Source organism: Aythya marila (assembly GCF_965140915.1).
Source record: "Aythya marila genome assembly, chromosome: 7".
Classification (NCBI taxonomy): domain Eukaryota; kingdom Metazoa; phylum Chordata; class Aves; order Anseriformes; family Anatidae; genus Aythya; species Aythya marila.
In genome coordinates, this window is record NC_139048.1 from 26,408,402 (window position 1) to 26,433,774 (window position 25,373).

Here is a 25,373-nt window from a genome sequence, read left to right on the forward strand (position 1 = left end):
GTAATAGCTATGCTCCAACACATGATCCTGGCTATGAAATGGTATCTGAGCTTGCAAATGCTTTATCAATGTATATCTTTATTCTTAAGAGTTGCATTGACTTCAGTGCAGAGAAACAGAAACAAATATGCAGGTTCCTATTCTACACTAATCTTTAGAGACTTCTTGCAGACTCTACATTGCAAGTGTTTCATCTCACAACTGGTTTGTTTTTTGTTTCTTTTTAGATTTTTGGGATTTTCCTAGCCAGGACATTGATTTCTGATATTGAAGCTGTAAAGGCAGGTAATGCCTTCTGAATACTAAAGCAAATGTGTTGCAAAAAGTATATTTTACTATTTTCAATCAGACACCAAGGTGGAAAAAAATGTGCAGACCGTGAAATGCTCCTGGTATTAAAGGCCTTATGTGGATCTTACCCTGCTCGTGGTTTTTGTTAGAAGCTGATACAAAAAAAGAATCTCCAAACACACTGGTCTACCTTTTTTTCTAATGAGACAACTCAGTTGCACCAGAATTGATCTGTGGTGAGGAAAAAAGGGACTTTCCCAAGTCATTGACTGAACTGGTTTTAGACTCATAGCAAGGAGAAATGAAACTGCTGTGAACTCCTTCCATGAAGAATTACCGTGAAGACTTTTCTGTTTTGACTCCCAACTGTCATCAGTCTTAATGTTGTAATCTCTTCAGAAGGCCTGCTGATCTCTTTTAAGAACCTTGAAAATGTTTTTAATCTCTACAGTAGATTCATCTGGTCAGCTTGGCAAGATACCAGCAACCATAATCATCGTGGCATTGGAAACTGAAGAAAAAGTCACTAATCTTCTAGCTTTTTAATTCTCGGTTGTGCAGAAATAGGGGATATTTCTGTTTGACTGGGAGTGACGCAGATGTCTCAGGAGCAGAAACTTGTGCTCACCATCAGAGTTTGAGTAATCCAAGCAGTTATGAAAATGCAAGTGTTTTCTCAAGAGGGGCAAAATCCAACTCTCTACAGCATTATAAGTTAGAAATCTCTGCTTCAGGCAAGGGAGCGTGAATCCCTAATGCTGCTTCCTGTCTGAAAAATTGTAAATAGTCTTTATTTATATAAAAAAGAAAAAAAAAAAACTCTTTCAAAACGCCTAGCTTTTATTGATTAGTAATACCTTTGAAAAGTACTGCCTGCACAGATCTTGAAATGCAGTTGGTAGCAAGCATTCTGTGCTAGCTTTGGATGTTTTTTTTACCCTTCCTGTAGTTTCTTTCACATCTGCTCTGCTGATTCTCCAAAGTCTTAATTGCTAAAATGAAGACTGATGGATGAAAAACATTCAAATTCAGCATTAATCACTACTGAAATCTGTTTGTTTTTTTTTTTTTTTAGTAAGAAAAGATGTGTTTTAGTGGAATATCAGTTTTTGATTTTTTTTGTAAGTCTTCTCTAAAGCTATGAAATTGTCAGTTCTGTTTGTGTTCTCATACAGGGTTAAAATGCCAGTCACAGTTTGCTGACTGGAACCATTTCTTCACAGTAATTTACTGTATCAAACTGAACTACTGCTGAAGTAATTTTTTTTTTTTTTTTTTTTTTACTTTTACTAGAAGAAAAACGAACTCTTCTTCCTGCCCTTCCTTCCTGCGGGTCGATCTGAAATTCAGTAAAAAGTCCAATTTTCTCAGAGAGTCTTTGGATTAGGACTGCAGTGGCTGCAGAAGTATTGCTATGCTTGACATAGTATATTTTTTATCTGTAAAAGACAGATGTATGTGACTGAAAACTTGGAAGTAGTTGTAGTTGTCTGTTTTACTCTGGGCCATGTTAAACTTGTTTTCAAGTAAACATTGTTTACTGCTTCCAGTGACACCCGTTTTTTCAGGGAGAGCAGACTTTTTTTACAGTGCCTGAGTGTAAATTTTTAGAGAAGTATATATTTTTTTAATGATATTTTACTACATGTAGTCTGTGTGAAGGATTTAATACTTGTATTTCCAAAGTACATGGCCTTCATGGAAAGCCAAACTTCTAAATCTCTCTCATGTCCTTTTTTTATGTATTATGCATGTATTAATGAACATTTCACTGGCAAAAACCGATCTACAGTAAGAATCTTTGTGTCTGTATCGATTGTCCAGATGTTCTTCTAGCTCTTAATCTGTGAAACACTTCACAGACAGTGCTGTACTTTTCATGTATATTTCAGTGCAGCTTTCATAGTTCTTTTTCTGTCCAGTGATTGAGACACAACAGGAAAAGGAAGCTTGTCTAAGGATGGCTGACTGACTTAGAAGAGCAGAGAACAGTCTGCTATTATTCATCTGAAAAACCTGAAAGTAAAATCTATAGAAGTGCACTGTGATTTTTTTTTTTTTAATCTTTGGTCGATGTGCAACAAGGGAAAAATAGCAGTAGATTGCTGAAGGGGAGAGCAAGAGACATTTCTTCTGTAGAGCATTGAATCTGATGTCTGTACTACCTGTTTGTTGAATCCAGTCCGCTAGCAGCAGGCAAAAATTTGCTGCTGTTACTGCTACTTTGCAAGCAACAAAGCAGTGTCCAGTAACCTTTGCTTTCAACTCTGGTGCTTGAAACTTTTACCACACCTCATCAACCAGCTTACTTTGTTATGTATAATAATCTGATATATGTAAAATGGGAGAAAGATGCATCCTATATGTAACTTGCTGTTTGTGAAATGTTCAATTGAAACTTCCATCTAGGCAGTACATTTTGGTTTGCCATTTTGGTGACACAGAGCTCCTAGTGCTGGGAAGTCATTTCAACACTTGGTGAAAATCATCATGGCTTCAATGACATCAGTGGAGTTGATGCACTGAAATTAGCTGCCACCAAGGGCCGGTGTCACTGATCAGACTTCCCCTGTCTGCTGCTCTTGCCAAGTTGCCTGAAGACAAATATATACTTGGTTTCTTTTTTGAAGTATCGTTTGTTTGCAAAACAAAATTTAATTAAAGTGTTGTCTTTTCCACAGCTTGTTCTTATCGGCCTTGGCCATGTTAACACCAGCTTTGTATCAATACTCCAGTGATTTGGAACAGAATTCAAGAGAGCAAGTTCAACCTATTTGAGGACATTTACATTCATGAACTTATTCCTCTTTTCACTGTGGATAAACTTCTCTATGTTTATTTGGTATCATTTTTAAAACCTTGGGGCTCTAGGCTGGTTTACACCTAGGCACTTTGAAGCACACCCTCAATGGTGGTACAAGTGGTAGTGTAATTTCAGACTTGGAATGGGAATACTTTCTTACCGCTTTCTACTTCAAGTTATATTTAGCACCTTCTCTGTGGACCTGCAGTGACTTCATGACTAAAACTTTAGCTTATGGTTTAAACAAGTCTTGTCAGAATAAGTAGTTGGGTGTGAGCCTGCTCTAAAGCCCTGAAGAAGCAATTCAACAATTTCACAAGGAGAGGTTTGATAAATTGATGTTGAGATTTCATTGGTTGCAGTTGGAACATCTCCACAAACACTACAATGGAAACAAGTTTTCTAATGAAGATATTAAATACGAGATCAGGCTTGATTAACTGGACTGAGAAGGAAACCTTTCAATCAGTGTGATCATTTATTTCTCAGAAATGAGCACAATTTATTTCTGTGAAGCAATGTATTTATTTCTCAGTATGTTTTGACTGTGCATATGCTCTTTTGTTTCTGTTACATCTGCATTTGGACACAGCTTGCCTGTACATGAGGAGGAGGATGAATATGAGTGACCAAAGGAGCTTCAGTTGCCTCCTGGAAGTCTGAATATTTCGTGAGGGTCTTTAGTTCTGGTGACCCTTGTACAGTGCCATGTGGATAGATTTATACCTCAAGTAAGTTGAGGTTGATGCAGCAATTGGTTTATAGTTAGTATTGCCTTGTTTTTTTGTCTCCCCATTCCATCCTTTCCTCTTCCTTCACTTACTGCCTGTGGATTATCATGCAGCTTGAATGTTGTTTAGCCAGTGGAAGGGGAGGTTCTGGTTCTTCTTCTGATACAGCTTTTCTGAGTGACTTTCAGTATATGTTTCTTCTCAAGCCTTATTTGATTAAATAAAATGAATGTTTTTTACTGGTGGAGTTTGTGTTCTAAGACTTGTTGTTTCCAGTTACTAGTGTTTCCCTCTCTGAGGTTTAGGCTGGCTGAGACTGCAGTTTGTGGATAACTACGGAAATGGTAAAGGTCTGCTAATACTTGTGTGTTTTCTTTCTGAACCTACCTAATTCTTGATTTTTTAGTTTTGGCTGATGAATAACAGATAAGAGAAAGGTGCTTTTCTCAGAATTGTTAATGGAAAGCCACAAAAATGTGTAATGTGAAAGCCAAAAAAAGTGTAATGTGAAAGCTACTATGAAGAGAAATATTCATGCTGTCTAAGGATATCCAAAAAGTTGAAACTGTTTGCATTGTGACTGCTGTTGCCCAATTATCACTCCTATGACTTACAATCTGGATTATCATGTCTGAGCAATGATTCTGAAATTACTGAGTACAGAAGAGGGAAGTAACAGGTTTGAACATGAGGCTTACATAAATCAGTTTGTAGCTGCTGCTTTGACAATTTTAACATTTCTTCCTTACTGCATTTAAAAAAAAATGCTTTGAATATTTAGGCAGTATGGATATATTATTTTAAAATAATATATACAATAGATACTGTAGAATGTTAAGGCTGGATCATTTTTAATAAATATGACAACTCAGATGCAGCTATTTTGAGGGGGTGTGTGTGTATATATATGTTTGTAATAACCCTGATATATTTCATCCTAATGGCTGGTTTAGGCACAAGCACATATCTTATTCTCAAATTGAGATTGGATGAAGCTGTTTTATTTTTGACACTGGAGAGATGCAGGATGCCCATATTGCTGTATACTTTAAGTTAGATGAAACTGGACACAGTTCAGCTCAAGTTTTTCTTTTCTCACTATGTAATCAAAAACTTGCTTGTTACTGGGTGACTTGTCTAGGATGGTTTTGTGAAGTTCCCTTTTTCAGTAATCCTGGAATTGGAATCTGGTGGCGTGGATCAGTTACTAATATAATGGACTAAATAGTGGTAGTGAGTTTTCCAAGTGTGAAAGCTTTTACAGGAACAAAAGTTGTAACATTTTTTTCACAGACAATGTGTTACTGCTGGATTAAAAAAGTCATTGTTCCCTAGCTTTTCAGTTTCCACCACTACCCTATTGATGAATTCGGTCACCTGGATCTTGGTGATGTGACACTGCAACCTACTTACAACTATTTCATAAAGTTCCTGTAAGGACAAGCTGTGGAGTAGATCCTGGTCTTACTATTTTTTTAATCAGGTGACTTTTTAAACTTGAACAATTCTTACAGAAATGTTCAGAGACATTTGTTTTACTATGATTTACTATTATTTGTAGTTAAGCCTAGGTTTTCTTACTGGAGATGGCTTACTGACATGCTGGCCACCTTTGAATCTTCATATGTGCCCACTTGTCACTTCTAACTTCTAGCTTTAATTTGTATCTTGTCCAAGTACTGTCTGGACATTAACTGCAGTTTACTGCAAACGTTAACTTTACAGCAAATCATGCCCAGTTACAAGAGCTGTAACTCTGAATGTAGGATGAGACCTCAGATGCTTAGTAATATAGATTGTGATATTAGCAGGTGTAAATTCTGTGATGAGCTTTAAAAGCATAAATTAAAATGTGGAAGGGGAAGGAAAGGTGGTTTAAAGGTACAGCCATATGGGGAGTTCTGAAATTTCCAGTTAACAGCTGGGTACACAGATTGATTCACAGTGCGCAGGAGTTGAAATGGTCCAATTAGCCTTTTGCATTATTTAATCAACAGCTCACATCTAATCGAAAGCACTGTTGTTTTGGGTTGCATGATACAAGCTTTAGGTTTTTACAGTGATTTTAAAGTCCTATTGATTTTAAAAAATTAAAGTTGCAATTGATTCCCTGATTTGACAAAACCAAGCAGCTTATGTGTATTAGAGATGGTAATTACCTTTTGTCTCTCAGGTAATGTTTTCTAAGACCACTTGTTTGACAGGATTTATTCCTACTGCAGTGTTAGTAGCTCAGTAAAGAGCAGCAGTGATACAGGTATCTGTAGGCCAAATTTTTGTACGCGTAGTTTTAAAAGCAGGAGCTGTACCTGGGCTTTAATAGCATTGATTGTGCAGCAGCATGACAAATGCAAGGTAGTGTTGGCCAAGCTGGCATTTTATTGCATTTGCCTCAGCAGCAGCACAGGTTGCTCTGGGTTGGAAGGGAGGCTAGTGGGGTGGCTCTCCCTTCAAAACCTGTAACGTTGCAGCAGCTTCCTTGACCACATTTGCGTTGCTGTGACTGCAGAGTTGTTCGAGGGTTTCTTTAATCTTGTCCTCTTCTATTTCTTGTCTCAGATCACCTGAATGGGAGATGAAATGCTGAGTTTTAGTGACATACCATGTCATAATGGTTCCTGACAATTGTTGCAACATACAGATTTGGAGCATTCGCTGTGTAAAATGAGCTGCTTTACAGTAGACTACTTAGTTGGAAGGGATTTTTAAAGATCATCTAGTCCAACTGCCTAACCTCTTGAGGGCTAACTGAAAGTTAAAGCATGTTATTCAGGACCTTATCCAAACTCCTGTTGAACACTGACAGACTTGGGCATCAACCATCTCTGTGGGCAGCCTGTTCCAGCATTTGGCCACCCTCACTGTACGAATTTTTCCCTAATATTACTTAAATGTGTTTCTCTCAATAGGTATTCTTTAAACCTTTGAAAATGTTGAACAGGTTAAGACTTTTTTCTTCTCCATTTGTCTTCCAAGAACTGATTGAACAAAAGAAAAGTACTTTGAAAATACAATATAGGCTGTGTGCTCCAGCTTTTTTGCCCGTGTGCCTTCTTAGCCTTTCATGAAATACACCTCTGGCAAAAGTTGTACAAATCAGATTTGTTGTGTGAATACTGCACAGTTGCACTGAAGGATGTAAGTGGTTAGTCCTGTGAGATACCTGTGACTACAAGGGGAAGAAGTGGAGTGCATTGCAAAATCCAGCTTGCCTGACGATAAAGGGCAGCTCCAGGATTTGAAAAGCAGCTCTCTTGTCTTTGCCTAAGCACAGTCATTGCTTTTGGTAACCATGGTTTATGTATAAAGACACGGTGAGTTGTGGCGTGAGGCCACACCATGCTTACAGGAGCAGTCTGATCTTTCAGGAAGAATTTTAAATCTTCCCTAACCACAGAGAGAGAGAAACTGAAAACAGATCCTTCAGACATTTTACTAAAAGTTGCTATGCATTTAATCCAGCACTGCTAAAGATACTGTTTTATCTCAGCTCTGATTTGCCTACAGCATACGCAGGACAAATGTGTGCTTGCCTGTGTAAGATGATGCAGACAGCTTATTTCTTTGAACACAAAAATGCTATGGTGTAGGCAAAACCTGGGACTGCCAGACATTTGTATGTGGTTGTGGTGATTTTGGACAAAGATGCCTATATTTTAAGGCTCTTATTTTGCTTTTCAGGGCGTGATTATGCCACTAACTGTCACTGGAAATAAAGATTTTTTTTTTTTTTTAATTTACATAGCTAATGGTTTAATCTACTTTTCCTGAAGAAAAAACACGAGTGGGATTTTTACTGATAAGTAAAGAATGAACCTCTTTAATCTTCACTGTTCACTGACTGCAACATCACAAGTGGTACATTTCAGCGACATAAAATGCATGTTTTCATCACAAACATCCATCCTTTCATCACAGACTACTTAAAATGAAGTTACCTGAATTAAGAAGACTGCACAAAAGAGTCATTGAATTATATTTAACCTCAGGAGTTGTATTATCATCTTGTAGAAGTCTGTGTAAGCTTTGTACTAGCTGTGATTCCTTAAAAGATGCTTCAAGGGTATCTGAAAAATAAGTAAACAAATACCTGAGCTCTTATGTAAAAAGATGGTGAGAAGAGTGTTACAAAGAGTGAATGTGCTTTTCTTTTTATTTTTTTTTTAAACAAAATTCCTGACTGGCTTCATTTAAAATGAGTTACATATACAAGGATGACTTGAGCATCTTGTCTATACTGGGGGTTTTCTGTATGATTTCCTATAGACTGTTTTTTTCAGTAGGCTCATTCTGTAAGATGGAACCCTATATAACATACACACTACAAAATAAACCCATAATACATAAACCCATACAGTCTTAATGATCAGAGCTAGGTCATTTAAATTGCACACATGAGTCTGAAAGGCTTAATTGTGGGCTAAGCATGAAAATGGGCTCTTCCCTGTCTTGCTTTCTTGTTGATAGAAAAAAAATCCAAACTTAAAGTTGACTTGCAATTTCTTTTGATGTGTGTAAATTTGTGGTGGCTGTCTTTATTGTAATAAATTGTGATCATATTTAAAAATCTATACAGGACAAACCTGAAAAGCAGTTGTACTCAATCTCTGAAAATCTAGCTCACTAGAAGCGTTTACAGCATTTATTCTTATCTGTTTCATTTGCATATTCCATAAGCTCCTTTTTTCGATGTTTTTTTTTTTTTTTTTTACTTCATTCAAGTGTCTGTCTTCTGAATGTTATTTCCTCTTATTTACAGTCGTCACTGACCATTCAAGTCCATAGCTTGTCCCTGTCTAATTCTGTCTACATTTAAATCTTTTCTCATCGTTTTCTCTAGCCCTCATTGTTATTTGCATTTTGTGTTTCTGTAGGTTTCTAGGGTCGTACAGCACTCAGCAGATTATCCTGTCCACACAACCTGATTATTTTACTTGGCCAAAAAGCATTCAGGCAATTCCTGAATTCTGGGGGTCTTGTTTACTGGATGGGTCACTTCCTTTATTTGATGGTTAAGAGCTAAATCTAGACCATAATGCTTTTTCTTGCATATGAAATTAACAGCATGAGCATTTCTTAACTGTGCAAGATCTTCATATTAATAAACGCTTTTAGGTGAAAAATACCTAAATCAATAGCAGACGCTATTGCCAAGGCATTCAGAGCCTCATTCTGCAGGGCAGCATGTTCACTTGTAGTCATGGAAACCAGATGCTTCACTCCTTGTGCCTCCTGCACTGCTTTGACCACTTCCTGTTAAAGCAAAGGTAAAATATCACAGATTGAAATCTGAGCTATGAATGAAGTAGAATGAAAAGGGAAATTGCACTCTCTCTTCAGTCTCTGAATAGATGGAAATGATTTTCATGCTTCAATACAAGGTCATGGTATTTGGAATGAATATATCCTGGGACTAGAAAACTCTTTTTGGCACTAGTCATGTGTCTGCCTAAGGCTGGTCTAATTTACTTGGAATATTGGTACTTACAATTATGTGTATAAGGTGTTTGTGCAGGTGTATATATGGTCTCTTAAGAATTTTAGTTTGAACTTTGATTTTTCATTTAAATCTTCAAACCAGCAAAGGTTTGGTTTTACTCTGTCAAAGCCTTTGCAGGTAGTATCTACTCCATTGAAACTTCAGAGTAAAGTACATTTGGGATGTCTATGTATAATGGCATGATTTACAAAAAACAGAAGCCTGTTCTAATATAATATGCTAGTAGATCCAGATCACACTGGATTCATCCATCAGTAGGTAGATAAGTGAGCTCTTTGGAACTCCTGAGAGATTGGCATGCAGGATAGGTCTGGGTTATCTTTTATAATTTTAATTTTATGATTGAAACTAATTTATTTATGGAAATAGAAAAGGTTTGCCTGCCTAGCATTTGTCAAGCCTTAAGAGAGGTAAAAGTCAACAAGTCACAGCAGATAACCATGTTGCTTGTTTCAGTGTGATATTTAGTTACAGAGAGCACTGCTTTCCTACTCCCCTCTCTTCAATTGATACTGAGGCAGACTAGAGGCATTTTACCAAAAACTTTCCTGTTTTTAATTATATAGCTGTACATACAGTTTAGCATTTAACCCCTTGCTATATGGACAAGCTTTAAAAATAGGAGACAGATAAGGTAGGAACATCAGACCAATTACTCATACTTGGGATCTGTTGTGACGCACGATTGATGCTAGCAGCCGATTTGCTTCTCCATGAACGCCGGCGTGGTCCTTAACATCACACCACTGCACAAGTCTGTTGAGCAGCATGGGGTCTTGGCCCAAGATTTCAGCCGCATCAGCTGAAGAGAAAAGCATCATTGGGAGACATTTAAAATCTTAGTCTTTGTCACTGAAATGTGAATGTAAAGGTAACAAAGGATACTGAGCTCCATCCTGTGGTCTGAGCTGTAACTAAAGGATTGGACTTGTGTGATCTTGGATATCTTTGCTTGGGGAATGCCAGTTGTTTCAGGGCACTGCTTGGAGGTAAAGAACAAATTAAGCTGTTCCTTTAAAGCTAGCATTTTCATAGGCCTCTGAAGCAGGGATTAAAATGAGGAGTTTCAGATCTTTGAAAGCAAATTTTATGTTGCTATATTAAAATCTTCACATGAGGGCTGTCTCTTTCCCTTTGTTTCTTGTACTTGCTCTTTGAGCCCTGTATGAATGTAATCATGGGGTTTTTGGAGCCTGTTCTTGCCATTTTGGTGCTCTCAGTAATGGCCATAATTACTGTTGGTAGCATGTGGGAAACCAGTCCTTGGTACAGAATTGCAGCATGTCTGTAATTACATTCTCAAGTCAACGTGTTGAACTATGTATTAAACACCATTAAAATTTCCCTCAAGTTTGAAGGAATGCGTTAATTTACTTTCCACTGTGCTTCAGGAACAGTATCTCAGGACTTGCCCAAAGTATTAATCTATATGGTTGACACAGAGAAAACAAACAAAACTCCTCACTAAATAACCTTTTGGAAGTGAAACTCCAAAGTGATGCTGTAACTTAAGATTTGTACCACTACAGGAAAGTAATCCCCAAACTCAGTAGTTTGAACTTCCCCAAAAGTTCAGTAGCAAAAGAAACTACTTGCGTGGAAGATGCAGTCTTGATATTGCTTTGGTCTAATGCAGGATTCTGTACAAATCTTACTGTAGTTTCATAATGCACCTTTAAAGTGTTATGGCTCAAAAGTGACTAGGTGGCAGAAAATGATTTCCAAAGCAAAGGAAAATGTAGATTTGAAAGTGCTGAGAACTGTGAAATATACTTTTAAAATCAGATAAGCAGGGGGTGAGCTCAGAATATCCTGTTCATTTGGAAGCAGATTCAGAAAGGTAAAAGTGTTGGGAGAAGTCTCCAGGGTTTTCAGAAGCTGAGAAACTTGTTTCTTGGAGCTTTCCTGAGGCAAACAAGGCTTGAGGAAGAATTAAAGTTAATGCATCTAGAACAACAGAAATAGGTTTGGCCAATGATACCCTGCTCTGGTTTCTTTACCTGTCCCTTTCTGTGTGTATTGTATTTGCTTTGGGATATTCTGAAAAGTGTTAAACAAGAGAGTGCAAGAGGTCAATGTCAACAAACCACGTGACTACTCTGGGTATTTTGCAGAAATTTTAAGTCAAACTATACTTTTTTCTGTTTTTGGGAGATGGACAAAGAAGGATAGACACTTCCTTGGTTTCTGTCCAGTACCCAACAGAACAATCCACAGGTCAAAATCCTGTAACGATGTGGGAGCTTCTAGCCTAGTTGAATGTGTTTGTTTTGAGGTAAGTTGCATGTTGCACAATAACCTCCTCTGACAGAAAGGCTTTGTTTGTAGGTCAGATGTCACATGTTAGTCTGAGAAGATCATGGTAATCCAGTTTAGTCTAGAAAGCTGACAGAGGTAAGAGGGTGTCAAATGGAACCAGTTCAAGGGGTTTGCTTAAAAAGGGATCTTGACCCAGTTCACCAGAGACTTCCTGATCTCTGCCAGCTCTTTGAGACAAAGACCAGAAGGAACTCTTAGCTTATAAAATGCCAAACTTCAATTGTGCATGTAACTGAACTTTAATTTGAGCTGAAGGTCCTTTGGCAGTGTAGTGAGGTGCACAAATTCTGTTGCTGTTCTGAAGCAAAGTGAAAAAAACATTGCTAACACTTCAGCGTGATGAAGCTGACAGAGCTAAGTGCATTTTTCTGTAGTTAGAAAGAAACCTTCCTTTTCTGTTCTATTTTATAGGTCTCAGCATGCCCGGTGATTGTCAGAGTAATGAATTTACACTAGATAATGCAATTAACTAATATAAGTAGCTAATTTAGTGTGGACTTGTTAGTAGATGTGTATTCACAAGCATTTCAGGCTGAGTTAATTAAGGACAATGTTAGCTCATGGGTAAACAATAGAAAGCAATTAAAGGTGGGAGAAATGTGTGCTCATAGGCATAAACGGGTAAACATTGAATAATCTTCTAAATCTTCTTCTACTCAGCACTTTGACATCTGTGTTGTTTCAGATTCAGAAGTTGTACCATTTTGTGCCAAATTTTGACTTCGTATCAGGGCTGAAAATAGCATTGAGTGTGGGAGAAAAGAAAGGATTTGTTAATATAGATCTATGTTATTCTAATGTCTCAATTTTAAAAGATAAATGGTCTCTCACAATCCAGAAATCCCGTTGTCGCTTCAGAGAAATGACATTTTAATGACCTCCTTCAAAGCATGAGAGGAAGAAGACGGGAAGTTTCTGACCATGGTGAAATATAAGTGGAAACAGCTTTTTACTGGACTGGAATGGGTTCAAACCAATGAGTGCTAGATCTGAATTTGATGCATGTTCATTTGAAAATTGATGCAAGTAGCTGTCAAATTAGAGTGTGGAGAGGGCAGTGATGTAAGGGAATGCAATGTGAAGTACAGCAGAGCGTGCTTGTTTCTGCTCTTTCATATTGTCATGGATTTGTGGTTGTAACTGTTCTGTACCAGAAGTCAGTTCCCATTGCAAAATGGCTACAACTTTTCTAATTCTGTTTTTGACTTTTTGTTCCTGCACATCAGGATGGTCTATAGTGATCAGTATGGTAGAGCAGCTGCTTTGGTGATTTGAGACAACTAGGGCATTTTTATCATAAAAACCCACAGCAACTTGTTTTCATATATCATTATATTCTGCTTAGAAGCTGAATAAATCAAAGAATTGGGACATGGTACTAGATCTTAATGTAATTCCAAGGTTTTGTGCCTAAATGGTGCACTTTGCGTGTAATTACATTTTGAGAAGCATTGAGTCTCATTGCCTTTGCATGCCTGTCTGTGCAAAACTAAATGATGTGACATGTGAAGTAGATAATCCCATATTTCAATGGTTAAAGTAAATGCAACATTTGAGCCTTACTGAGATAAACCTGGGAACATGTATGGAGACTGTTAGTAATAGAAACTCATTTCTTCTGCCTCTCCAAACCTCAGCTCCTTTTGATCCTTTATATTGCCCAATTCTTCTATTCATTTGCTTTCTTGCTGTTTGGCATTATAAATCCTTATTTTGACTCCTTTCCATCATACTCAGGCTTTGCTCATATGTGTCCAGTGGAAAGCATCTTTCTTTAGGCTTTTGCCATTTCTCCCTTACTACTGCAGATTCTTCTGTTTGATTTGCTTTTCATCTACTTCAGAGGCTGGCTAAGGGCATGGTGGGAGGGCTTGTAGCCTTGAGCAATGGCCTCTGTTGGAACTTGTCCAGAGTGAGTGGAATTAGGTTAGCAGGATACTTAGCCTGGCCTCTACATGCACATCTGTTGTCTTGTGGGGGAAGGGAAGGGGAGGAATGTGTAGCTGACATCAGGAAACATTAGCAATTCCCTACCTTGACCATCTGCTAGCATCCGTAGTGTTCCCAGAAGTTTAAACTGCACAGGAGGCATCTCTGACCTTAGAAGCACCTGAATCCGTTCTGCCACACCTTCCTCCAGCATTTGAACCTTGTTAACAACTAGAAAATGGAACCGAGGGGGAAAAAAAAGGGACTTTAATGTGAAGCTCACTAACTGTAGGAGCATCTGAAGGTATAGATAGGATATAATTGTTCTGAATTTTGTGTTCCATTATGCTCTTAGCAAAAGGGTCCAACTCATTGGAGTACTTGGATGAAATCAGGACAACCCAACCATTTAGGTGTGTTTTTTGAGCTAAAAGTTTTTAGGCAGTGCTGTTAGAATATTTTGGGTACTTTTGATCTCAACTCTGTCTAGAATACAGTATATAACAGGATAAACACAGCATTGTTGTTTCCCTCAGTTTTCTAGTTGTTATAGATTATTCACCTACTCACCCACCCCTATGAGCAAGATTTTCCTGTGCTTGCTCATCTTGAACTGGGTGGCAGAAATGACTCAATCTTATTTCTTGAGAATGACATTTTTTGTATTTGAGCTCACCAATCCTCTGTTGCTCACACCTTTGTTTTTGTGCCTTCCTCTCCCAAATCTTGCATCTTTACTCCAGTCATTAGTGCAGTAATCCCTGGTAATGATCAGACAGTTGTCTGGAAGGAGTCCTAATGCTGCTTAACTGTGCTACCAAAAGCTGCTTCATCCAGAGCAATTTTCCTCCAGTCTTCTGCATGCCTTTTAGGAGGAGGGATGGATGACAGTGAAATTAGGAAGATGTCTGTTCTGTCTTACCTTCTGTTGGGCAAACTGAGAAGCAGGCACTTTTAAATAACTTGTTCTTAATGTGCATGTTTTTCAGTGGTAGACTGACTCTAGTCACTAAAGCATAATGATTTTATTTCTTTTACAGTTTTAAGATCACTATTTGAATTAACTCAAGACCTCCCCTGTGCACATTTGCAAATGTTGGCCTTTATTTATTTTTTTCTCTTTTATGGTTTGTTTAGACTTGTACTCAGGCGTTTTTTTTCCAGGTAGTAGGCTGCATATTGTTGAAAGTGATGGAGTTTGTGTATTGATGAAAATGATGTATTCTTGTGAAAAGTGTTTTGTAGCTTTAATAGATATATATATATATTATATAAATATAATATATAATAAATATAACTAATATATAAATATATAAAATGAATATAAATAAATATATAATATAAAAATATATAAATATAATACATATATATATATATTTATATATATATATATCTAGGTGATGAGGAAAAACACAGTTTAGGAACAGTATTTTGAAATCTAAGTTATGCATTGCTCAATTACAGCTATTTTAAATAATGCCTATTATGTTTTGCTTGCTTTTTTATTAAATACTTCCACTTCTTTAGTTGATCTTTTATGTTTACACAGACCTCATGAGTTGTGTCTGCAGGTTTCATTTTTGTTTTTCTCCTAGTTTGACATCTTGTTGAAATTCTGTGGTAGAAACATAAAACTGGAAAGATCGAAGAGGTTTTGTGATAGACATTGAGCAGAACAGATAACAAAAAAAGAGGCCCCTTAGTGATCCACTGATATTTTATAATTCGGAATTCAGCCTGTTAAAGTGCAGCTGCAGAGAACATTAAGTTCTACCAGTACTATATGTATCAGGCAGTAATATAGGAGCGAAGTTGTAGGTTACATCCATGGTCTTCCAGAGTTTTAGATTTATGATTTTTGCAAGATGAACTGTGTTCATTGCTCTGTTAAGAAACTCCCAAGGATAGGCTTAGCACTGTAAATACGTATCTGGATATATGCACATACAGCCAAGCTGCTTTTCGTTATCTTTTAAAAGCTGTGTTAAGTTGTAAGTGATGTAAGGTAGCTTGCATGCATAGAAATCTCTGCATACACTACTAGCACCAAAAAGCAATTGCACAGGCCTCTATCTACTAATATGAACAGTGTTAGAAAACCTCTTTACAGAGAAATACAGAAGTGGTGAGAGGTTAATCATGTGGAATATGTTTATTGAAACACTGAATAGACAGATGTGGCTGACTCTTATGATGCAGAGAGTGTGGTAATACTATAGGCAAAACTAAGTTACCTGAGAGTGTATAAAAACAAGTTGAAATTGGATAAGTGAAGTTTTGAAGAGAGCTATCTGAAGGAAGAAGCAAGGGCTTCAAACACCTGGTACAAGGTGTATCAGGATTTAAAAGGAAGCAGTGGAAGCAAAGTAGTAAGTTTTCTTGTGGCGCTCTTGTTTATTCAAAGTAATGACTATATATGTAGAACTATTTACAAAACTAGGCCTGCTGGCTAGCTTACATAGAAAATTCAGCAAACAGCTTCAAGTTTTTATTTTCAGAAAAGTGTCATTGTGCTCCTCTGAAGAGTGCTATACCACAGTGTAAGGACTGTGGTGCTGTTCTGTTAAGTCTCCAGGAAAACATTTTTTGTCTGAATTATGTTTTTGAGTGGAAGCAGTAGCACAAAATTTTCTGATACGGATTTACTGAAGATCACAAGTAAAATTTTTAAAGTGTTGTACAGGGCAAATTTACAATGAACATTGGCTTTATAGAAGAACAAGTTTATTAAAATAATAATTTTTAAAAATCTACCAAGTGTGATGGGAGCTCCACACAAAACTATATATTTTAAGCTATAAGCCTGGTTCTGCATTATTATCTTAAACTGCTGTATGTTGTTAATAGGAAATAATATTAGCAGTTGGCAATGAGATTACAGTGTATTATATTTAGACCCTTCACGTAGCTGAAAAATCCTGATGAATTATGCAAAAATATGTCTCTGCAGGGGGAAAAAAGTCAATTGCCCCTCAGAATACATGACACTGGAAATGATGACTTGGACAGAGCTGCACAGATCTACATTAAATGATCCATCTTTACAAGGAATCACAGTAAGTCATTGATCTTCAAAATCTGTACCTGGGATAGCAAGGTTTCGAAGTGCGCTGAGTGCAGCATGTTGTACAGAGACATCCCCACTCTCCACATGTTTCTCCAAAAGGTCCAGAAGTTGATGTATGACTCCCACCTGTACCATTCGTATACAGTTGCCATCTAAAGAAAGAGGAGAAACCAAGCAGGTAGACAGGTGAGATGAGAAACTTAATCATGTGAATGAGGAATTCAGGGAGACTTTGCCTTGTCTGTCTCAATGTTTCGATGAGATTGTGGGGTACATAGCTTTTGCATTTTTGCATATTTTTTACAGTCTTCAATTCTCTAGAGCTGGAAGTGAGCTTCAGCTACTTGTGAACTGATTGTGAGATGCACACTCTAGTAAGACAGCTTGAGAATGCTTGCTAGAGCCAGTCAGTCAAATTAAAATCCATATCTTCTCCATTCAATTTCTTCCTCCACCACTGCTTGACTTTCCACTATATATATATGCACTACTATATATATATATATATATATATATATATATATAACTATACACACACATGTGATGGAATATTAGTGGCATTTTCCATTTCTCCACAGGATAGCTTTAATGCCTCATTTTGCTGTTCTACTGGTTTAAGAGACTATAGTGAGACCAGCTATCTTAGCTATCAATGGTGAGTCTGATTACTAGTTTTGTACTGCTATTACTCCTTGTATTCAGTACAATCATTAGATTTTTCTTACCTGTTCTGAGAAACGCACTTTCTGAAATAAGTCTGCGTTGCACTCATGAAATTTGGAAAATCTCTATTGACCTAGAGAGTTCTTATCTATTCAAAGCTGGTGAAAGATTTATACTTTCCAGAGAATCACCATTTTGCACAGTAAGTGCTCCACAATTCTTTGTAAGTGCATTTCTGTATGTCTGTATAGTCTCCGTTTATTTTGAGAACTCAGTCTGCAGTGATGAGAGGACTTTTGTTATCAGAACTTCCTTAGCTCTCCTTGATAGGAAATGAGAAGGTGCCTTCCCCTGAAGAGCTGATGGAAACTGTTACCCTCTGCATCTTTTGGAAGGAAGTGTTTTGAGGATGATATTTGGCAAATATTTTTCTGCATTTTATTATTTTGTGTAGTTAATCACACCGCAAGAGAAGCATTTTCTTGACACCAGTCAACATTCTGTTATTACCGTGTTATTACTGTGTGAATATTATTTGTTAGAAAATGGCAAAAATTGTGAATGCCATACAGGAAGACCGCATCTTCACCTGGGGTAAAGAGCTACCTGTGAAACTATGCAGTCTTGGTTGGTACAAATCAAGAATCTGTCCAGAAGTAGCTTTACTTGTTCCTCATAGTGCTAGCTGCATGTCTGAGATTTTTTTTTTTTAATTTACCACTTAAATGGCCATATGTAGTAGTTTTAACATCTGTGCTTGTTTGAATATTATTTCTGCCCCAAAGTAGTAAAAACTCCTCTGTGTTCTCTTTTGAACAAGCCAGTTCTTTTAGCATTTTTACTGCTGTTGCATTTGAGTTAGTGGCATATTTTTCCCCCTGTATTTCTGCATATGTTAAATAAGAAAGTCAAATGTGTATAGAATGAGGGGACATTTTCATGAGAAAACTGTCATTCTGTGAAATAGTTCAAATTTTACTCGTGCAAGAATCTTTTGATAAGTGTTTTATGTCTACATTCTCTAAAGGTGATCTTTTTGCTTGTGATTATTCAAACATTCTGGTCCTAATCTTTGGAGGTTAGAGTATATAAGAAAAGTTGCCTAGCCTTCTTTAGGAATGATTGTCTGAGAATAGACTGTTGTGTCCTGAGAAAATTCTACAGGCAAAATACTTTGATCTTCGTAAAGACTAACCTTAAATGAACTTAATTTCCCTCCTCCCCCACCTTTCACACCAAAGAATGGCAGAGCATTTTTTTTTACCCTCTTGTAAAGTGCAAATAGGCAGAACCCATTAGTTGGCTTCCTTGCTTCAATTGTCACAGAGCTCCAAATTGGTTCTCTCCTATGGATTTTTGCCTTGGATGGCAGCAGAACCTTGAATTTAATGGCTCATAGTTAAACTCTGCTAGGAACAGACACTTTCATAGCTGCAAAAGCTGTCATCTTTTCACTGCCTCAGAAGTCATTTGATGCTGAGATCAGATTTCCATAGGATTTCTTTTCTTAGATTAAAGGCACAAACTGGGGCCTGAAAAGGATTATTCATTTATTCCACATGAAATATCTAATAGGGTTGTGGGGGAGATGGAGGGAGAAGAGGGAGTGACAAAGCAAGCCATTCAGCTGGCTAAGCCGGAGATAGCAAGTCTAAAGGCACGGAGGGCATTTCTGTGGCCTTCGTGGGCAGCCGTGCACAAAGGCTGCTTCAGAGCTAGGTAAGAGACAATGAAGAAAGGAAGGCTAGAAAGGATGTGGGGGAAGGCGAGGAGAAATGCATGTGATATTGTCACATCATTTTTCTGAAGTGAGCTGTCTTGCTTAACTATTCAGAAAGATCTCAGGGAATCCTTACTGATAATTAAGTTAATGGAGAAAGTTAGGAATTGTTCAAAAAAAGAGTTTCTTTTTGTTAATTAAGCTTGAACCTATCACAGCATCTGTCAATGAGAAAGGAATGGACAGAAAACAGAGTTTCTTCTGCTGACCGATTCAGCACAGCATGTCTCCCAAGCATCTCTTTATAAGAGTCTCTCTGTGTTTCTCTCTGCATAGTATTAAGGCTCGTTGCTCTCTATAATAGGAAAGTGTGAAAGATAAAAATGGCTTATATTGAGATTCCTTTTTTTCCCCTGATGTCTGAGTAATCCCCTCCCCACTTCCCAAAGTGACTTAAAGTTCCTCAAATTATTTCAATATCCTTAGTCTCTGTTACTTAAAGGTATGCAAGTTTCTAGTTTGCAGAAAAACAAGGTTATAGTTTCAGAGGCATGAGGCAATAAAATCTAACAGTGTTGTTCTTCACTCACAGACAGTGGCTTTCTAGCTTTGATGGGCAGAGAAAAAGCAACCTTACCATTAGTTTTGTAAAATTAGCAAAAGCAAGTGTTCCTGACTCTGTCGCTGCATATGTTTGGATATGAGGCAGTTAACAGCATTCTGGGAGATAATGCAAAATAAATACATAAAAATTCTTCATGGGTTTATCTAAGGCATGATAAATAGAGAATGTTAAAAGTACGTCTTGTGTCTACATCATAGTTACCCCAAAGTGAACTGTTCTGTTTGTCTTTGTTAGGGGACCAGAGAGGACATATGAATCAATAATGACTTGAAGGTTGTTGCTGTAGTTAATAATTTAAAATCTTTAAACTGATGATTACTTTGGAATTTGGTTGGTGGGGTACAGTGTAAGTGTCCAGTTCTTGAAGTTTGTTTTTTAATCTGTGTTGTCCAAAATACAATATAACAGGGCCACCTAAACTTAGGTGCATTAAGTGTCTTCAGCCTTTTTGTAGTGTTGCTCAAATCAGCTTAAAGACTGAGAGGAAAATCTACATCAGCAATGTGTGTAGCTTGGAATGATGATGTTCTTCCTTCTACGTAAATGTGCAATTTACATTACAAGGAAATTCTTACATTTCACTTGTTAATCCAAATGCTTCAAGTATTTAAGTAGGCTTGGGGTAGTGAATGAGGAAAGACAGGTGGCACAGCACCATGTGAACATTTTAATCTGATGATTAGCTTTAAATTTAAAGCAGATTCTTGGCTCATCTTTGAAAGTAAAGTGTTAGAAGCTGGGTGTGTCTGACACAGCCATGAGTACAGCTACAGTGGCTCGAAGTTCTTGTACCTGCGCTTGCTTTCTGCACAGAAGCATTCACATTGTTATTAGATTGCTTGAGGTAGCATATGCATGATGCTTGAAGAGAAGCATTGCAACATGAGCACCAAGCTCCTATAAACACTGAAAAAATACAATGTCTGAGAATTCCCTTAAGGATTATGAAACAGGTTGCAGACGTGTCCCTGTTAAGCAAATGGAAGCAACCAAGCAGATGATGACAACACTTCTTCCAGGTGGACTTCCTGACATTTCTTTATGTATCTGGACTGTCAATATTCCATTATTTTATTTTACCTCCAAGAAGCAGAGAGACAATGAGATCTGATGCAGCCTTCACGATGCATGTATCTTCAGCTTGTGAATTGCCCTGGAGCCTCAGCAGGATGTCAGACAGCACCTCTTGCACACCTGCCTCCACCAACTGAACTTTTAGAGCATCTGTAAAGAACACAAAAGCACACTAGAAGTTTCTTGGGTCATATTTGAAGTTTCAAGCTAGGAAGCTAAATCTTTGAATTTAGGTCAGTCTCTTTCCAGGTGTGGTCATTTTTTTTTTGTGTGTTTCTTTGTTTATCAGACATCCTGGTGCTACGATGAAACCATAGGCAGGATGAGCAAAGCCAGTTATGAGTTTTCATCAGGTATCTAGATATTCTAGATGGATTCTTGTCAGTGCCTTTTACACTGCTGCTTAGAGTAGATATCTTCTGTATTTGGTTGTCAAGTTTTTGATACAAAAAGAAAAGACTTCAGTCTTTTGTTTACTCTGGTATTCTGTTGCGAAGTCATATTCTACCATGGTTCATATTCTACCAAAATAGAGTGGAAGGCTATTCTCTCCTGTCTGGATTTGCTGTCTCACCTATTAAGCTTCCAAGCCTTAATCAGGCTGGGATTTCACATGTTCTTGTGGTTTATTTCCCTTAAAGGGATGACTAATTTCCAATAGTAGGATCCCTCAGCAAATGCAGAACCCGGAGCTTAAGTTAAGCACCAGTATCCCTTTCTCCCCTCTTTCTTTCAAGCCAAAAGGAGCCTTACCATTTTCTGCAAGTGCTTGTAGGACCTCAAAGATGATTTCTAACCTTTCATGGTTCTCTGCTCTTCTCAATTGTTTCACCAGCTGTTCAGCAACCTTTGTCTTGCTTAGAGCTTCCTTAGCTGTATCTGCGTATATGATAAAGTCAGGATTTTGGTTCTGTATTTGATAAAATGTTAAAAGCGTATCTTCCTATAATCAGAAGTGACTAGGTGTTACTTTGATTTTGAAAGCCTTTCCTGTTTTATTTATAAATACATATATAAATATTTTATATTTATTTATCCCTTTGAACAGCACTGAGACAGCAAAACTCTATTCCATCACTTTTATTACTCCGCATCTTTACTACTTTCATTGTTTTAATGCTTTTTTTTTTTTTTTTTTTTTTTTTTTTTTGTCTAATTTCTGTAGCTATGACTTCATAATAGCTGTGAAATTAATCCTGGCTTAATTCCTTATAAATTACTCTTATAAATCCATCTGCAGTATGATTATTTCATTTATCAAATTGGCATCTGCCACATGCCTGTTTGCTGTAGCAGTATATTTTCTGCCTTGATTAGATTAGATAGTTCTAATCTCACTGGGATCCTAACCATCTGCAAGATGATGATAACAGAGATCAAATATTTTAAAGCTTACTGTTCTTAGACATAGAACACATTTTAATAGAATATGGTATTATAGAATATGGTAAGAGATTTATAAAGGGAAGGCCTGGCTAGAAGATAGTGTGACATACCCCTTTCCTTGCCTCTCCCCTAAAGGCAGGAGGTAATTAAATTATAGAGTAGAGTCAGACCGTATACAGTTTACAGTAGATGAAGTTATGCCATCTATACCTTTTTTCTAGAACAAAAAACAGTCTGCTGAAACTTAATTATTTTAATAATTATTAAATAATAATTGCTGATACTCCACGACAGAATAGTAACTTTCCCAACATGGGTGCTGTGGCCAGTTTCTTGTTATGTACCAGTAAGGGGAAATAACAAGCAAAACCCACCAAAACAAATAAAAAAGCCTACCACAGCTGTGGGCATTCTGCATGTAAATGATAAGGCAATGATAGTGTGAAGTTGACATTTACCTGCAAGATACACAAGCATTTACTTACCAAGGTCTGCAAGATTGCATAAGGCCAATAGGTCAACGTGGACAAGTGGTTCGCTCTCTGCATAATCAGTCAATATTCGGACTAGTGATGAGATTACACCTACCTTCACCAGCTCTTCCTGAAGATCACCTGGTAATAGCATGCACAGAAGTTAAAGATGATTAAATAGGGGCCAATTAAATCAGTAAATAAGGTCAAACTGAGATTCTTTGCAGCAAGGTAATCTAGTTCGTTTTTACACTGTTACATTTCATACAGCTTTCATGTCATGGGTTCAGGCTAATGTGTGTGCATGGAAAATGCAGGTTCAGAACAGCTCTGCTAGACCTCCGGGTCTTAGTTTGAACTGAGTAATTAGGCCACTGTGAAAAATAAATAGATCAGGGCAATTGAATGAGCATCTTGACTAGTAGCACACCTTCTAGTGCAAATTCTGATGGACTGCATCACTTCATAACTATCTGAAAATTGAGTGAGAAATATACATTGGCTTATTTCTCTTGGGGAGCAGGAACCTGACCTGTATTATCCCATGGCTTCTTTCTGCCTAAAGGGCAGAGATATATAAGGGACTCGAACCTATGATAAGGCACAATCTAGTGACGACTCAGCTTTTGGGGATCACCAGTATTCTGAACTGTGTAGTATATGTCCACATACCTGTTCTTTGCATGTTGGTAATGATTATTTTTTGAGGAGAAAAACAAACAAACAACTTTGTGAAAGATGCTTCACAATACCCAGGCTGTTATAAGATACTACTGAGAAAGAGAGGTGGCTTTAAAGTTGATCTAGGAGTGTATCTTTTTTTTTTTTTTTTTTTTTTAATTGTTCTGAATGTTCTGGATTCAATGTACCTTTGGCATTTTTATAGGCTGAGCAAAGTCATCAGACAAGCATAAATCACTGTAGCTCAAGGGAAGTCAGTGAAGTACGGTAAGTTGAAATGAATTTGTTCATAGTTCTAATATATGAAGTACAGTTGTCTCTGTAGAATTACCGAGAAAATGGATAACTTCTTTCTTCTTTTTGTAGTTTGGTTTGCAGTGACTGAAGGCTTAATTTCTACAATAATTTTGAGAATGCCAAAAACTAAGATACAAAGTTGGTCAGTGGTGGTTGCTTACCATTACAATGACAGTGCTTTTGTAAGTGTCTTGCTGAGAGCTAGACTGCAACTCAGGTGGCAGCACGTATGACAATTACCAGGAAAAGCATCTGGGTGCTATTGTAGGATATGTAATTGTAATTCAATCAGGGAATCACTGATCTAATTTGCAGGGAGGTAGTAGAATCTATACCAGATACAGATTTTTTGCCTATCATGCTTGGATTTCATAGCAACAATGCAAGGAGGCAAACCCATGGTTCTCCAGACAAATCTACATGGGTCCACACTAGAAAAATAAGAGAATGTTGAGGGATATTGATAGTAGACACTGGGTGAAAAGCTCCATATTAACTCCAGGATGCCATAAATACTTTGGTCAGTCTGGGAAGTGAGGATTAAAAAATAATAATAATCTGTTGAGGCAATTAAGTGAAATGGGCTTAATTTTTGAGACCAGCATGCAAGATGGTATACTGGCTTTATGGAAATCTTTGGAGCACAGAGATCTTCTATATGCAAAGAATGGTCTTTAATAAAGAACTAGATAATATCTCAGTATTTTTTTAATGTTTTTTCCTGACACACTTGAAAAAAAAACAACAACTGTTGCTTTATAAACACTTGGGAGAAGTCAAAGCCCTTTGGGATTTGGCCCCAGGGTAGTTCTGCTAAGCTGTTAAGGTATATATGAAGCTTTGCTACTCTTTAGTTGAAGAGCGGAACTATTCAGCCTCTGGTCTGAGGAAGATATATCACCTTGAAGTCAAAAATATAGGGGGAAACTCAGTTTAGGGTGTGTTTGGGATGAGTTCAGACTGGCATCTGTGAGCTGTATATACTGTATGACTAACAGGAGCTTGAAGTGCATAGTGTGCTCAGGTCTCATGGAATAAAACATAGCTTATAATTCATAATAATGCCTTCTAAAATAATGTCTTGCAACTAGAAAAAAATTGAATTCTCTCAAGTAGTTACTTACGGTTATCATAACAGATACGGCCGATAGCCCGCCCAGCATGAAGAAGCATTTCTTGGTCTGTGCTTTCCAGCAAAGGTATCAAAGTCACAACCAAATCTGCTTCAATACACGGCTTCTTCATTTCATCTGAAAAGGTAAAGGAGAGGGACTGCTGTGTCTTTAGTCATGTTAAAATAAAATGATTGCAATTGCAAGACCTATAACTGGTAGCCATGAAACAAAATTAAGCAGTGGAAAAACAGCTAAGGTGCTGTAATATGCCTTGTAGTAACGCTGTACATACTAAAGTGCAACATACCATTCTTGGCTATCTCTGAAAGCACCTGGGCTGCTTTCACTGCACATCGTGGATTGCCTTTCAGGATTTTTGCCAAAGTTAGGAAGATCCCACTCTCTCTGAGTAGGCTGAAGGATCTCTGCTCTGTAATGATAGGAATATTAACACCTGCAGTAGGTTTGCAACTGTTTATTTACATGCTACTTTGTTTCCTAGACTTTTGAGTGGCTGTCTTTGGGATCCAAGTTGCTGCCTTAACAGGGTACTTAAGTCTGTCTCAGTCTAAATATACGGGAATGCTCATCTGCTTAAATTGCAACAAGTGTCTATCCAGCTGATTATTCTGCTTCATGCTGAATTGAAGCACAGGTGGCAAAGCAAAGAGGAAGACATTTTCATCTCTGACTATAAAA

General features: G+C 37.4%; 2 protein-coding genes across 6 annotated transcripts in view; one reads left to right on the forward strand and one right to left on the reverse strand.

The window, feature by feature from the left end:
• TSPAN14 (tetraspanin 14) overlaps positions 1-4,069 on the forward strand; it is a 42,706-nt gene extending 38,637 nt beyond the window's left edge. Inside the window, exons 9-10 of one of the 5 annotated variants that reach the window (XR_014317934.1) lie at positions 228-1,070; positions 2,973-4,069. Coding sequence is in view for 4 of the 5 variants with exons in the window: in XM_082765070.1 (XP_082621196.1) it covers positions 228-281; positions 2,973-3,029 (111 nt within the window). In the remaining variant the exon portion in view is untranslated. The other 4 variants (XM_082765071.1, XM_082765070.1, XM_082765072.1 and 1 more) reach the window with 4 other exon arrangements.
• Positions 4,070-4,453: 384 nt separating this feature from the next.
• On the reverse strand, positions 4,454-24,809 carry LOC309880286 (rap1 GTPase-GDP dissociation stimulator 1-like). The gene is made up of 10 exons (XM_082765074.1): positions 24,684-24,809; positions 22,594-22,722; positions 21,476-21,601; positions 20,729-20,872; positions 16,658-16,792; positions 13,679-13,804; positions 9,988-10,127; positions 8,952-9,078; positions 7,764-7,892; positions 4,454-6,389 (listed from the first exon to the last, which is right to left on the reverse strand). The coding sequence occupies exons 1-10, from the start codon at positions 24,802-24,804 to the stop codon at positions 6,256-6,258; spliced, it is 1,311 nt and encodes a 436-aa protein (XP_082621200.1). The 5' UTR covers positions 24,805-24,809; the 3' UTR covers positions 4,454-6,255.
• Positions 24,810-25,373: the final 564 nt, after the last annotated feature.